Source organism: Hakea prostrata, chromosome 7 (genome assembly GCF_041222555.1).
Source record: "Hakea prostrata isolate BN-2017 chromosome 7, UWA_Hpros_2, whole genome shotgun sequence".
Classification (NCBI taxonomy): domain Eukaryota; kingdom Viridiplantae; phylum Streptophyta; class Magnoliopsida; order Proteales; family Proteaceae; genus Hakea; species Hakea prostrata.
Window position 1 is genome coordinate 68235614 of NC_142606.1, and position 16765 is coordinate 68252378.

Genomic DNA, 16765 nt, shown 5'->3' on the forward strand with positions numbered 1-16765 from the left:
GAATTTTTGTCCCTCTAAGGCACAAGATGCTAATTTTGTAGTGAAGCTGCCCTTTGAAGAGAATAAAGAAGACTAGGAGTCATATTGGTTAGAGATTGAGATGGGAATAGAAATGAGAGCAATAGAGTTTTTAGAGGTATTGGTTAACTCCTTGTTAAGTTCTTGAAGATCCTCAACCACTCAAGCCACTGTTGTATTTCTTGGCCAAATGGAGAAGTCCTGTTGTTGAGATTTACTTCTTTGCAAAGAAATGTTTTATGAGTCAAACTAGAAAGAAGTTTTTTGTCCATCCCCTATTTTTTGAACCACCATATTCCTTAGAGTAGGTAATATGCCGGCGAAGCTGTTCCAAATCAATGAACCTCTTTTACGCATGACTTTTGGGTCAAAAGGAGATGTCCCATTAAAGTAACGGGCCCTCAGTACCTTTACCCACAAAGCTTCTGGGTTCATTAGCATTCTCCACCCCTGCCCTAGTAGCAAGGCAATGTTATGATGTTTCATCTTCTTAAACCCTAACCCTCCCAAATCCTTTGGTGAACAACATTTGTCCCATGATATTAGGGTGATTGATTTGGTCTTTCATGTACCACCATTCCGGAATCTACAACACAGTGAATCAGTCTTCCTGCATATGCCCTTGGGAAATCTGAAGCACTGCATATAATACAAGGCCAAAGATTGAAGTGTTGATTGCATCAGTACCCCCCCCCCCTCCTGCATATGTTAGATTTGATGTTTTCCATGTTGCTAACTTCCATGTCATTCTCTCCAGAATGAATTTGAAATTTTGTGATTTATTTTGCTTGTAGAACAAATTGTAACCCAAGTAGGTGGCCTCTTTCTTTATCAACTTCAATCCAACCCACCATAAGCAGACGTAGGAAAACATTACATTCTCCCCCTCTGACAATTGAAAGACAATGCTTCACTTTAGAATTAAGATACACAGCTAACCCACACGAAGATTGCAAGGATGTTAATGATTATCAAGGAATCAGATCCTGAATCTGGAACTGGACTAAATATCTCATTAGTCTTCTTATTAATGATTATATTGGATCTGAAATTAGCTTTGTAATTTGAATCTGATTCAACATAAGCTCTAAATTTAACACACTGGAATTATTTCTTACTTTAGTTGTTTCCCTTTTATTATAAAAAGATTCTATGATCCAAGGTAGACAATATTTTTCCCACTAAGCAAGCAGGACCACACAGGGAGACAGAATCTTGATTTGAACAAAGAGTTCAAAGAAAAAGAAACATTTGAATTGATGGCTCACAAAATACCATCCATCAGTAAAACAACAGCAATGGAACCTGATTGATTCTCTGCAGCTCCAGAGACAGTTTTCCTTTTCCCTTTCCCTTTCCCTTTCCATTCCATGGCAGATAAAATGGTTTTCCAATACAAAAACAAAAAATCAAACCAACCAACCATCAGGTTGAAGCAGCTGCATAAGATCCAGTATGGAACCTGGAGAATATCTATATGAACTTACCGGCGGAATCTTCAAACAAGTCCTCTTCAAGTAATCAATTGTTTCCGGCGATCCGAGAAACCGGTAAGTAACACTATCCATGTCTAATTCTGAGTCTATAACAAGCTAGTCAACAAGAGTGAAACACCAAAAGCAAAGTAACAGAGCCAAGGATGAACTGCCGGGAACAATACCACAAGACCAGGAGGAGAATGACTCGTCTGGCTGTGGCAGGCCCGAGATCTCAATGCATCACGGGTACATGGTGCTGAGATCCATTACACACCATGCCCCCGCCACCACCTTGAATGGTCTGACCCATGTGTGGAGGGTGGTATACTAAGAACCTGTTATCAGATTGATGGTAGATTTCATCACCATTAGAAACACTGGTTGCATCAGAGCAGGATGTGCCAGAAGCACCCCCATTTTCTGATTGAACTGCTTCTGACTCAGAAACATTTCCTCCCAGATGCAGATGACCAGAGTATGAAGCATCCTCGCCATCAGTGACTGCACTAGGATTCGATTTCTGAAGCTTCTTCGTGTTGAGAAAGCGCCCACCAGATCCCCGAGCCCTTTTCAATGCATGAAGATGCCGAGATTCATGAAGGTATGGCTGCAAAAAAGAAAAAAGAAAAAAAGGAGCATATATATGGTTAATGTTAAAGAGTCCAGACAACGATTTTTCAGGTAATCAATATTTAAGAATCAGCAAAATAGGATGATACCTTTCGATCTTTGATAAGTTTGTTTTGGGCCTCAAGCTTGGCACGGGACTGTCTACGCCTGAGGATGCCACGATACTGCTTGGCATTAACGTAGATGGGCTCATCTTCGGCAAGACCATGAGGCAATGGAACTCGTGCAGGTGCAATTCCCACCATTTGGGGATGAATCTGGTCATGACCCAATCATAGACACATAGGTACATCAAAGACAGATAAATAGCTATAAAAAGAAATTACTTGCAAACATGAAGCCAAAAGCATATATCATATTATACACAGACAAAAAGAAAAAATCAATCTTTGAATTTATAAATCAACACTAAGCCTTCATAAGCAAATATGCATGCTATATACTTGTTCTGAATGGTTTTAACTCTTTTTGGGGGTCCGGGGTGGTGGGAAGGTAAACATGGAACCATTTTGGAAAACCATGCAATTCGGAATTCATAGTGTCAGACCCACCAGGCGCAACAGCCAAAAGCATGCAGTCCAACACCCCCCCCCTCCCCAAAAAAAAAGAAAAAGAAAAAGAATAATAATAATAAAATAAAGACTAAAAAGGAGAAATGCTCCTTAATCTACTGTTTAGAAAAGATTTACTTAAGAGATGGAGGCAGGGGAGACTCTGGCTGTGGGAACCTATGCTGAGGAATTGGATCAGATACAACACAGTAATGAGAAAATTAAGACAGTTAGTTGCTTTCATCTCAGAGAAGGTGCTATGCTGACATAAAAGTGTGTAACCAAATTGTAGGAGTAAATTATCTTTTTAAAATATTAATAAAAAGCTAGAAATGGTAACTAAATTTTAGGAAGGAAAAAAAAAGAACCTTAAAAGGATAGTGTTAGTAGTTATGGACAAAATATATGCATGTGTGTGTTTCTTGTGTCTATCCAATGGCAATATGTTATGGTTGGATGGATGGACAGGTGAATAGCAACCTCGAAAATTATTAGTAGGATTCTCTTTTAAGAAAATTAATAATTATTTGCAAGATATCTGTATATTTACTTAAATCAGATGCAGATTTCAGTCGACAAACTGCAAACACTGAAGGATAAATGTCTCACAACATTAAAGCTTGAAAGAAATTTCATATCCACCGGATAAAGCAACCTTGGATAATGATGCAACTTTAAAGCAAAAAATCAGGAAACTTAAGGATACTCACAATAGCCTGTGGTCCATATGCAGCTAGTAGCCCACCAACATAGGGATCAGGATAAGTGTAAGGAATGGGAGCCTGAAACAGGATCATTTTGTGGGAAGCATTAGAATCATAACCAGCATGCATTCAACATCAATACAAACAAATTGACTTACCAATGTTTGGTTGAAATCAACTTGCGAAGCAGGGAAGCCAAAATCAGGATTTCCCAGTGATACAACAGGCTTCATGTGAGATTCTGCTCGCTTTCCGTAACTTCCAACAATTCCTGAAAAAATGGAGACAAGATCCACCTTATCATGTTGGACCGCTGCACAATACGAGAATTAACAACAAGAAGAACTTAAAAGTAACTTAGAAAGATGCTCTTTCATATCTTGGAATACAAATTGTTGTTATACTCACATCAATGCCAGTTCATGACTTCATGAAAATTAAAATTTTTAAAAATAAAGTAAATTGCACGTAGAACCTGATGTATTGAAAAATACAGCTGAACCCAATTTGAGTAACGGATTTAACCACATTGAAAGAAAAAGACCATTGAACCTTTTGTTATATCCTTCCATATAACCTATTCTCCCTGTTTCATCTCTATTTAACATTTTAGACAAGAAAGCCAAATCTATTTCTTCTTCTTCTTCCCCAGGTTGCAAACCATCACTTAACTCCATCACTCTCTGAAATAATCGGCCACCCCACTCCTAGCAACACTTTTCTTCCTCCCGAGTGCCAACCTCCTAGAACCACCCTCACCCACCCTGTTTCCTCCCTCTACCCTTCTCCCCCACCACCCTCACCCTGCACTGCAACCCAACCCTCTCTCTGATCATCCCCAAGGCCCAAGCAACCTACCCTACCTTATCTTCAGCCACCTACCAAAAGAATCTTTAGAAAGTTCCATACCTGCAGATTGATTCACTACATTCCCTCCCTTCACATCTTTCTTTCTGCCACTTGGTCGCCTCATATACCAACGATTACCTGCTAAATTACTTTGCACACGTTTATTACCTTTGCAATGTGGTTGCACACTTGCACCACTCTTTTTTGTGTGATTTTAGGCATGTTTATGGACCTTCTCTCCAATGCTTCAACCATTATCTGATCCAATCTTTTTGACAAATTCAGTATGGACTTGGACCAAATCTCTTCCCTAACCAATTAATTGCAAAGCATCAGATCACTTTGCGTTGACAAAAGGAGTTGGCTGTTGCAGACCTAACTACACCTCAAATCTCTCAACTTGCACTGTTTAAAGGCTTTCACACTTCTAGTTTACGTGAGCAAAGCACAAGCAGTGGATATAGAGTGGTTGCAACAGGTAGTGGGAGGATTGGTGGGGAATGGAGTAGTAGGAAGTAGTGATGTGGGGTTGGGGGGTCCAGAAAAGGGCTGGATAAGAGAGGGCAGGCAGTTTGGGGTGTGGTTCCCAGGGAAGGAGGGTGCAGGGTGAGGGTAGGTTACAGCAATGAGGAGAAAGAGGTTTTTTCCTTTTCCTTTTCCTTTCCTTTATTTATTTATTTGCTTTTTTTTTTTTTTTTTTTTTTTTTTTTTTTTTTTTTGGGGGGGGGGGGGGGAGCGTGACAAGTATTGCAGGGAGGCAGGAAGTGGAAGATGGTTCACTGAAAGAGGTGGAGGGTTGCACTAATTGATTAGAAAAAAACCTAAATGGTAAATTTTCCTTTCTTCAAGTTTGATCCAATGTTGGCCATTCAGAAAATATAATCCAACAATGTAATCATTTAACATGGATTAACTAACAGAGTGAGTAAATCTGTTATAATTTGTAAAGGTAGGGAGGTACATGATCTTTTTTCAAAATGTGGGGATTACATGAGTTATAAACACACACACAGTCAACACAGTATGTACCATTTTTCCCCCCTCCAAGTGTTCCTCTTTTTTCACTTCATCAAGAGCAGCTGTAACTAGAAACCAACAATATGAAAAAGCCACATTTTTGACATCCACAAGAAGTCGTAACTCACATGAGCACATGATTAAGTCAAACCCCTAATCGAACCTTCTTTTGAGAATACCTTCGCATGCATCATTGTTCTCTGCATGGGACCTTCTCTTGAAAAAAGGGTTAAATTTGGATTGGTGTAAGCCAGGCAGGATACTTCTGGAAGGCATTTCCTGCTCCTAATCTATACTTTATTTCCTTCCTAGAGTAAACTTCATTCATCCAAAGCTAAGAGAAAGTTTCAGAACCATACAAGGAGTAAGTGTGCCAGATTGGCAACAATAAAAGCTTTATCCAAATCATTTAAAACCTGAATTTGAGAATCTTTTATAACCAGAAAGAAAGAAGACTGTTTCAATACACTAACGACTCACATACACACTAGAACGGGAGTCGAAGTAATCCAAGTTGCCATTAAATTAAAAGTTTACTTATACCTGATTGTCCTGATATGCATTGCCCGTGAAGACCGTATCCCCCTACGGCCACCACATCATGGTTAGATTGATTTGTTGATTGGCTTGAGGATGATTCTTGGTCTTGTTGTCGGCCTAAATATTTAGCATTACCACACTGGGTTGGAGAGACCATATTCAAGCTCAATTTCTCAGATAGAAATGACTGTGAAATTTATCAACTGGTGGAATTAGAAACTGTAGCAACAGAGAGATGACAATGTTGGATGAGCAGTACTTGGATTAGAACCCTTTTTCTAATGTGTTGCCTCACTATATCATTTCTTTGTCTTCCCAAACATCTATGAAACCCTTCAAGATCTCAACAATGCTGTGAAAGGATCTTTTTCACTTGCTTTTGACAGTCCTGGTAAGAAGCCATTACTTGAATAAGTTGTAGAATAGTCTAGGTATCCAAATCTAATGCACAAGAGAAACTTATTAAAAATAGCATAACAGGACAAAGAAGGGGGGGGGGGGAGTAAACAAAGAAAGAAGAGTGAAAAAAGGACCATAACACTAAATCAGGGTATGAAATTGTTCATTACAGAGTAAATCTGAACCACAAACAATGAATTATGAACTCATGAGCAACCACATCTACCCAAAATTAACAAGAGTGAAGAAGAAATTCAACAGTGAAAGCACTTGGATAAAACAGAAAGGATCATCTTAAATTATATCAATCAGAAAAGAGTATACAGTAATCAGAGACGAGAGAGAGAGAGAGAGAGAGAGAGAGAGAGAGAGAGAGAGAGATGCAAATAGCAGCTTAAGTGTTTGAATTTAAAATGCAATTTGGCTAATAGTTTTCCAATCCAAAACATTATCTAACTTATAATAATAACTTTAACTGTTAAATATATCTGTACCAAGAAAATTTCTACAGGAAAGCCAATCCAGCACGTGCTAGATTTAACTGCCACATAGCAGTTCAACAAACTCATAATTAAAGTGAAAAAAAATAACAAATTACATCATTATGTACTCACAATGAAACTTCTAACCAAATGACTCTTCGATGTGTCAATACTCATTCAAATTGTTCCCCAAAAGTCAAATTCGTTAGAACAAAGTGCACTCTGAAGAAACAAGGGAACAGGACCAAGCATGATGGACCATAAGGTTTAGATCAGCAACGAATTTTTAATAGGTCGCCAATCCAGGGAATCCCTCATATACCCAATATAAGAGTCACCAGACATAAGTCCAGATGGCAGTTAGCACATGCCAACTCAGCTAGCTTCCCAGTGCATCGCCAGAAATAGTTTTCCAAATCCAATATTCAAATCAAAGTTTCTTATAATGTAAAGTTTCCAATTTAATCAATGTAAAATAAACTCTGCATTGGTAATTGATGGTTTCATTCAAACTGTTGGTGATTACACCATTGCGCCAAAGAATGATGGTGTGTTGTTGGAAGAGATTAAAAATGTGTTCTGATTATGTTGAAAATATTTTACTACAATCCGCTAGTGCAGGATATCCTAGATCATATTATGATGCTCTTCTACACATAGGAACACAGCTTTGTTGTGAAATTGTGGAATGTGATTAGTATTGCAAACTCCTTGGCATTCATTTAGTTGATCTGTGAACCTCTCAGGTAGTCTAAATTTAATTCTTATTATGTCTAATTTGGTACATGTTGTGCCTTATACCTAAGAAAAGTGGAGATACTTAGGAAAGTTGTTAATCCTTACAAACACGATCAGCCAAATTTTGACTGTTGCAAGTATGTAAAGTAGATAACAGGTTTTGACAAAATATTTCAGTTTTCACTGGTCTCTAAATGGAATTATATGCAAAATATAAAGATTTAAATATTTTTTTGCAATGGGCAACGATCAAAATCTCAAGATTTTGGTTAAAAAACAATCAAAACGTCACACTGCTTGATCAATATACCAAATTTCAAATCACAGCGAGTAAAAATCGGCCAAATGAGACAAAAATGTCAAAAAGTAATTAATTGAAAGCCATAAAAATCTGTCCATCTCAAGTCAAAGTATTGCTGCAACATATAGCAAAAGGGATACAATACGCTGCACTATTCACTAGCAGCCAAGGACCTGGAGCCAAACAACCACCATGGGCATTTTTCTCCTCCAATCTACTAATTCAAACATGTGTAATCAAGCTTAAATAAGCATTTCCTGAAGTTTCAAGGCAAAATTCCACTTTTTGGATACTGAGAAGGCCATTTCTCCCTTTTAGCCAAAATGGAAGGATCAATATGATGCCATTTCACCAAAAAAAATCTAGTTTTGGCCATAATCAAACGCCCATCAAAATTGAAATTTAGAACCTTCACTGGTCTTAAATTTGAAATGGGTTTCTACCAATAGTTGTCAATGTTTATCATACTAGAAAACATTCCGAAAAGATAGCAATGAGGATGATAATAGAAGCAACCCACTAATCTAACAATTTCAATACAGTAATACCAGAAGTCACCCACCTAGCAAAGTAAAGAAAAAGCCTAATTAATCTAGAAACTAACGAGTAATTTCTTGCCATGAAAAGAAGTAAAAAAAAAGCATAAACAGAAACACGATCCAAGAATTCCAATCAAAACAGTGCAGGCTGAGGCCTAATATGCTGCAAATATCCATTCCTCTAACAGAAAAAAGAAAAATTGAAAGAAAAACACCCCAGCTTAGCATCAGTTAAACAAGATGATTGATAGGATGGACCAAAGAATAGGGTCTTCTTAGCCTTTCTCAAACATAGATAATTTCCACACTAGAGGCTTCCGTACTATTCCTCAACCAATCACAGCACACACACAACAAGGATTGTGTGCAACCGAAAGGCCTCTGTTCAATTGATATGCAAAGGTAATAAAATGGGAAAAGTTGCAATTATAATGCATCAAAGAAATCCTGACTTATTCCAACCAGTGTTAATGATTAAAGAAAAAAAAATGGTGTAAATCTTCAGTTAATTGCAAAATAATGATAATTACTATCTTTCTTTTTCAGTGAAAAATAAAAACTATACTCTTGACTCAATAGGAAATGCAGACTGTCGAGTTCTTTAAAAATTGACAACATCAGTGGCATCTTCTCCTCTTAATAATTCTTCAATCCCTTTCCCCTCGAAATCATGATAAATAATCCTATACCATGCTTCTATTTTGGGTATTATGACACCATTGAAAAGTAACTCTAGATTCAAGCACAGTAACACTCGAACAGTCCATTCGACATGCACAAAGAAAACATCCCAACAATGAAAACCTTGAAACCATCCGTAGAAGAATATAATGAAATCAATAAACCACCTCTTCAAAAGAATAGTAAAACATACCTACCAAATGAATCAAACAAGAGCGTCTCTAAATAAGTGAAAGAAGAAAAACAAAACCAGCGTGCTCAGATTCAGCTGACTCCTTTGATATCCATTAGTTACAGAAGACAAAATCAATAGACTACCCGTTATCGAGATCAAATAGATGCAGTGTACTAATAGAAATTTTTTTAAAAAAATGAGAAAAAACGAGGAACAAACCGACGATGAAAGAAGGATAAGTGGGAATAAATGCCCAGAACGGAATCTACAGAAGAAGAAAGATAAAGCCAAAGAACCACCCATAACCTTCAATTAATAGATAACCCACAAGTACAATTTGAAAACCTGGCCATATCCGTAAAGATAATATCACAAACGAAGAAGAAGGAGAAAAGAGAGGAGGGTAACCAATCAAGCAATCTGCATGTCCAGGCTCTGCTTTAAGAACGAGAAAGAAGAAGAAAACTTTAAAATCAAAGTTACTTTTTTCTGTTGAGAAGGAAGAGTAAGAAGAAAAAGGGCGAAGCAGCTAATAAGAGGAAGATGAGAAGCAGAAAAACAAAGACAAAAGGAGAGACAGAGAAAGAGACCAAGACCAAGACAGACCTTTGGATTTCGTAAAGTAAGCAATAGTGATGTAGGGGTGGATCTGAGCATGTCTCCCTAGTTGAAACCTGAACCCTTCTCTTCCAACTAAGAAGTCTTCTCTCTGTCTTCTCGGCTTTGCTGCTGCTGCGTTTTCACTCTCTTCTGTAGTGCTGGTTTCCTGTTTTCCCTCCTGAATACAAAGAACCCATTTGCTCCTCTTCTTCAGTTCCCAGTTCTTACACGCTAACACAGATAATAAAAACACTATTATGGAAACCCAATGCCACCATTAAACATCAAACCATGACCACCACCTTTTTCTTCTCTCTCTCTCTCTTTCTTTCTTCCATTATTTTTTTATTTGTTTTCCTTTTGTTATATCTTTGCTGATCTCCCTCTCCTTTTCATTTACTCTTTCTTTATAATTAAAATATTATCGCTACATACGCCATAATAAAATATTGCTATCCTACGATTATGTATACACTCATCCAGGCCTCATACAGTTTTTGCTTTTAAATTTAAGCATCCAAATTTTCCTAATCAAGATTTTCTAAGACTACTATAATTCCCATTGAATTTGTTCTTTTCTTTGTTTTTGGTATAAGGGAACATTTTATACATTAGAGAGAGATTACATATACCATCAAGCATAAGAAAGAGTCGACCACATCTCCTCTCCTACCAAACAACCCTCTGCTAGTAGTAGTTTATCATTTTATTTATTATTTTTTGTATTCATCATCAACCAATAATGAAGTTTAAGCCTAAAACACTTGAAAAAATGTTGAAGGACAACGGCATAACTAACAAGTTCTAGACCCTTTTGTCAAATCTTCTCATTTGCCTGAGAAAAAGCACTTGAAACTAAGGAGTCAGCCATGCTGTTCATCTCGCTAGGAGCATGTTTTTCACATGATTTAGATTTAAACTTTGGAATCAAAAGGCATAATTCCAAAACATGTTTGGATGCCTTCAAATTTTGCTTTTGCATTAGGGAATGATAAAATTCCAAGACTTATTTTTCAAAGTGTGGATTAGAAAAAATTGGTTCTTTAAAGTGGGGGTTTAAGTAAATATAGGTAAGTGAGGATCCCAGAAGATTCACTTTCCCCATTTGGGTATCTCTGTAGTAAACAGGCTTAGCCGTAAATGTAAAAGAGCAGCTATAATTTCCCTATTTTCATTAATGAACTGACACATTAACATTAAATGCCCTTGATTTTCTATGTATTTTCAAAATTGCCTTATTTCTTACAAAAAGTTACTGGGCTGACATAAAGACTTTATTTTACCAAACAAGACTTTATCTTTCCAACTTTGCGAATGTGCTGTTGATCAATCCCAGGTGATGTAGATTCCACAACCGATACGTTACGACTTTCAATAGTGTCAGTGTTTATCTTTCGGGTTCTGGTTCCATTTTTAAACCCTTTAAAGCTGTCTTATGGATGGGGCAATAATTTCACTTTACTTTTTGTGTCTTACCACATGATTCATGCAAGCCTAGATTTTTTTTTTCTTTCTCATTTTATGAAAAATTTGAATTGTTTCAACTTTAATTTGTATATTTATGTGCATACCCTCTCACATCCCATATATGAACCACATAGCTTTTCTTCTAATAAAAAACATCCTCGTAGATTAATCGACTTTCCACCTCTTCATTAGTGGGAATCGAAGCTTCTTGCTGGGCTACATAGGGTCGGATCTTTTATCCGCAGGGATAGAGGATTATAATTTCACATATTCTTTAATCATTCATTTATTTAGGAGGGGATCAACGTCTAAACACTAATAATGCTGACTAAAGGTGTGACGAGAACAAAAATTTATATCCTCGTGAACAGCAGGTCCTAACTTCATTACACAGCCTCACCACAAGCACAAGAAAACAAATCTTTCAACTTTTATGCAAAATAAAAATTTCAAAATAAGAAAACCTTAGTCACATTTATTAATTTACCTTCATGTAAAAAAATTAAAATCTATGTTATGCTTTAAGGGCAAAAAGATTACAATTTATATTCCACTCCACTTCTTTATCCCTCAAATAACCCTTCCCTTCCCCTTCAAGTTGCAAAATTCACCCCTTTTTAGGACATTTGCCTCTATTGGGTTGACAAGGAACGCTATAGTTGGAATCGTAAGCTCTTAGCAAGAAACGGGGAACAAAATTGAAGATTGACCTCTTGATATAATATTGGGAGAGAACTTTATTAGGGCAGAAAGCAGGATGGTACAACAATTCTAACCGTTGGACAAATAAACCCTAGTTAGTCATACCAGAGTATCATAGCCTGGTCCCTTTTGCGCAAGAATATTTGAGCGTCATTCTTGCACTGCTTGCTTCTTCTTCTTTTTTTGTTAGTCCTATGTAAAAGAGGCTTTGGTGTTAATTTAAAATTATCCTATAAATAAATTTAATAGATGCTTTTAAGAATATAGTGCTAAGAATTCAACATTAAACATTTCTAAAAAAACCATTAAATCTTAAGGAATATAACATTTTCTAATCTCAAACATTATCTCTTTATTCTCCCTAATGATAACAATGTTCATCTTCTACATAATTGTAGTGCTACAAGGGTAAAATGGTAATTTTGACTAAAAAATATTTGAAATTTCATTTTATGTAGTTTTTGTTTCATTCAAAGTCATATATACTCAATGCTAAAAAAATGTTTACTAAAAAATAAAAAAATTATTCTCCATACTAATTAATTTTTTATCATAATAATAGAAAAACGAGAATCAGAATTTCCTTTAGAAAGATGATGAAAGTTAAATATAATATGAAAAGGGTTCTGAGAATCACAAAGGTAGGTATTAGAAGTCTGGATCCTCTACTCGTAGGGGTAGAGAACCGTGTTCCCCTTATACTCCTCCACCAAGTTCACCTTTAAGCACTGATAAGATTGGCCAGAGATAAGCCCGCCCCTTAACTTGCAGGGAAGCGATGTGAGGAGAGCATACGATCCCAACTTGTATATTTGCCATCTCCTTTTCTCCCTTTAGTTGTTGCCCTTCCATAAATGAAAATCTTTGTGCATAACTCATTAGTCTACTCTTGCATACCAATTGCATACAGAACCCTCTCTAATGCACTATATTCATTGAAAAAAGATAAAAAAGCATTTTTTACACTCCCTTCAAATGGTTTTTCTAATCAATTGTGCAAAGGAAAAATATTTCTGGTAAAAAATGTTTCTTAAAATTTAAAATTTATCTAAGAAAAGCCAACCGTTGAACCGTACGTATTTGTACCAGTATTTTCGTCAATACGAGTCCAGATACGGATTATAAGTATATCATTAACATATAATCCCTAATTAATGAAGGTGTGAGTACTCTAATTAGAATTGTATTACATGATGGGGAGAAATTCTTTGCTGTACACAGCAATGCATTTTTGTACTAAATAGAAGGGTGAGATTAAAAGCTTAATTTTAAAATTTTAAAATTTTCAATAGTCTTGTATTTGCTTTACTTTCTTAGCCAATGATTTGGTATATATGTGCACTGCTATGCACAACACAGACTCGTGCACAGGAGAGGATATTTCTCATTATATGATGGGGACGGCCACTTGACCTGATATATTAGTGTCTGACTTTCTGATATACGAGTTATTGAAGAACAAGAAGAAGAAGAGGAGAGGTGGTCCAATATGGGACCATGAATAGACCGGTCCCCCACCCACTAATCGAACCAAAACCACAATAATGGTTACAGTTCTTCCTTCAATAATACCAGCTAATTAACACTTTAAATAACATTAATTTAGTGTAAATGATAGAGTAGAGATGCCTCTAGACATGCTTATAGGTGGGGACCTTTTCATTTATGATTTTCCAACCTTACCCACTCACTTAGGATTAAAAAAGCACTCTTAAGTCTTAACACACACACTCTCCTCCCCCCAAACCCTAAAGAAAGAGCAAATTGCATATATATCTTTGAGTTTAGACATGACTCTCTTTACCTCATTTGAAATCTATTCTATTACCTTTGCATCTCATCTCGATCTATTATTAGAATTGGTTGGCCATATTGCACCTCTTGTGCCCTAATAACCAACCGAAACTACCACTTATTAAGCAATCTCTAATCTCCGACCACCCCTGTAGCTTTTTTCGCGCACTTATTACTCAATATCTTTGCACTTTCTTCTGTGTTGCTCTAGCATCATTTACTGATGAAGCCAAAGCAAAGGTCTGTGAAGCCTCTTGGGACTTCTTTCCATGCAACAGGAAAGAGTTTGTCAAATCCTCTACTTTGTTTATCGTGGATGAAGGATCTTCTCGCTAAAGAAGTGGAGCATAATGGGGTTAAGTGATGACTCAACATCTATTTTAATTACATTATTCTCAAAGTGCACTCTTTTACCCTCTAATCTGCTTCAACTTTCGAGAGAAAGAAGAAGAAAAGAACGGATGGTATGTGAAGAGCAACCATGACTAATTTTTTAGTATTATTTCCAATGTTTATAAAAAAAAAATCAATAAAAGTAAAAATGCCCATTTTATTTTTGGAACCACTGAGTTAAAGCACTAAGGGAATGCCTGTAATATGATAACTTCCAAGGGTTAAATGTAATTTTCTCTAAATAAAGAAGAAAAAAATGTGTCATATACCAATGAAGTGTGAAACATAAAAAAAAAAACTGGTCCCCTTAATTTTTTTCCTCCCACTAATTCATATTTTTTAATGATTTGCAGAGGGGAAGTTTAGAAATAGCCCATAAGACCACCACCAGCCCAGCAAGGTCAATATTAAAATGAAACAAAAGAAAAATCAGGATATGTTAAGGAAATTAGTGAAGTATTCAGGAGAGGCTTGCATTGGCTTGGTTCATGCTTAGCAAGGGAAATTTTATGCACTAGTTATTTTAATTTCTAAAGAATAAGTTTCCTTTGAAATTTATGTTAAGTACAAGTAAGAACTAGAAAAATATCTAATGGCCAGTTCATGCATGCTTCTCCTTCTTGCTTGGATTATTATTTGTTTAATTAAATTTTTGTGCCTTTAGGCCTTATATCATGATGAGTCATGAATGACATACAATAGATTTTGCATCAGAGGACGAGGAGGGATTCAAATTGTCTGTACCACGGATGCGTAGATTAGATAATCCCACACTGTCAGATGATTTCAATTTTAAATTTGAATTTAAACTTTGGTTTAATTTCATACCCAAATTAAGAGATTCTTTTGATCCTGCCTCTCTTTCACATTAGTTTAATAATGGAAGAAGTAAATAAGAAACGTAAGAATATAAAAGCATGGAAGAAGTAAGCTTAGCCATATTCAATTGTAAGGGACAAGAAATGAATTCTAGAATAAAAAGATTTAGATCGGGTTGGATAATAAACTAGAGGGTGAAGAATACCATGTACAATATAAAACCAACCTAGCCAAACTAATAGATGATAATTTTAAATTAATTAAAATACTCTAAAATTCAACAAGAACTATTAAAATCTTGTGGTATTTCCATAGTTGTTTTAATCTTAAAATGCACTTCAAGTAATATTTTGTAGACACTATGTTTTTTCTTTAAATAGAATTAAAGTTTATTTGCCACTTTCATTATTTTATATCATTTACTTTAATTCTTTTCGATTTGAGGTTCATCCGTGACAACTTATGCTTACCTCAACTACATCCTTAGAGTAGCTCCTATATATAATTTAAATATATGACAAGGCTTCAAATTCTATATCAAGCAAGTTTAATGATGATCTGAGGACGGTTGTAACTAATATTATTAAGTATTCTTAAAATAAATGTATAAATAAATAAATTTTGATAACTTCATCGTTAGTTTAATTTAACATGTGTCGGCACATTAAAGAAAAGCGCGCATGCAAAAATCTTATAAGCAGTAAATAAATATACAGGTCCCACACAAAAAATACATAGTAAAAAATAATATTAACAATATATTATTTATAAATAATGCAACTTGCAGTGTTTCAATATATTTAAATTATAGTCATTATGAACTACAATTTCATTTTTGCAACTAGTTTAATGAAAGCTTCCATTGTATTATATTGAGTCTTTTTAAAATTCACCAAAAAAATGTAAGTCCTTCCATAGAGGAAAAGAGAATAAGGAGGTTTACAAGAAAAATAATTTTAAAAAATATACAATTTATGATGTTATACGTATTGCATTTATTGGGTCGTAATGTCTCCAGGTGATAAAATTGAAAATTTGAAATCCACTGTCGATTTGCCACAAGAACAATAAATAGTTCTTGTGATAGAGGACCTTAGACCAATTCTCAGCCAAGTTTTTAAATTTTTTTTTAATAGAATATGTTTATATTTTATAGATCTTTTAAACGCAATTCAACCATTTCTTGTTCTTGATTGAGATGGGTGTAGGCCCTTTTAATAGTTACACACTGTGTACATCCGTATAAATTCAATTAAAGGTTGTATTCATTGGCTTATCCAACGTGCCTAGTTGAATCTATGAAATTTTGGCCCACCCTATACTGGTTTCCTCATGTTTATTTCAATTATTTTTCTTATGGGAGGGGAAAGGATGGTGGGGTTTTTTTTTTTTTTTTTTTTTTTTTTTGGGGGTGATGGTGGTGGTTGTTGGGTGTGGAGAGGGCCTTTGGAATGTCCTCCGCTTACTCTTCTCCAGCACTCACTTAAGAGGGAATCTACTTTTGAACACTGACAAGGTGAACCAAAGGAGGTCTCATTCTTGAATATGTGGTATAGGAGCGTAAGGAGAGCACAATCTTCTATTCCTGCAAATAGAGAATCTCAACTTGTGGGAAGTTTCTTCTCCTCATCGATTTTAATTTTGTGGGGATAAAAGGTGTTATATTATTGCAGATGAGGGAAGAGGGGAAGGGGGAAGTCATTTTGTGTAACCTTGTGTCTAAAAATGACGGAAATTGCTTGGGTGTTGCGTAATTAATGCGTAGTACCTGCAGTGAACAGTCGAGATCCCAATCTCAACCTTTCACAGCACAGTGCTGCCCATTTATAAGTCGAGCCCAAATACAACCAGGTACACTTTCATTTGGGTTCCTATGAGTTTATCTCTC

The 16765-nt window shown here is 35.8% G+C and overlaps 1 protein-coding gene across 1 annotated transcript; it reads right to left on the bottom strand.

The window, feature by feature from the left end:
* Nucleotides 1-817: 817 nt before the first annotated feature.
* On the bottom strand, nucleotides 818-10023 carry LOC149011828 (nuclear transcription factor Y subunit A-3-like). Its single transcript, XM_089163090.1, has 6 exons — nucleotides 9709-10023; nucleotides 5791-6175; nucleotides 3540-3652; nucleotides 3388-3459; nucleotides 2216-2383; nucleotides 818-2103 (listed from the first exon to the last, which is right to left on the bottom strand). Exons 2-6 carry the CDS (start codon nucleotides 5942-5944, stop codon nucleotides 1729-1731), a joined length of 882 nt encoding a protein of 293 aa, XP_089019216.1. The 5' UTR covers nucleotides 5945-6175; nucleotides 9709-10023; the 3' UTR covers nucleotides 818-1728.
* Between the last annotated feature and the right edge of the window lie 6742 nt (nucleotides 10024-16765).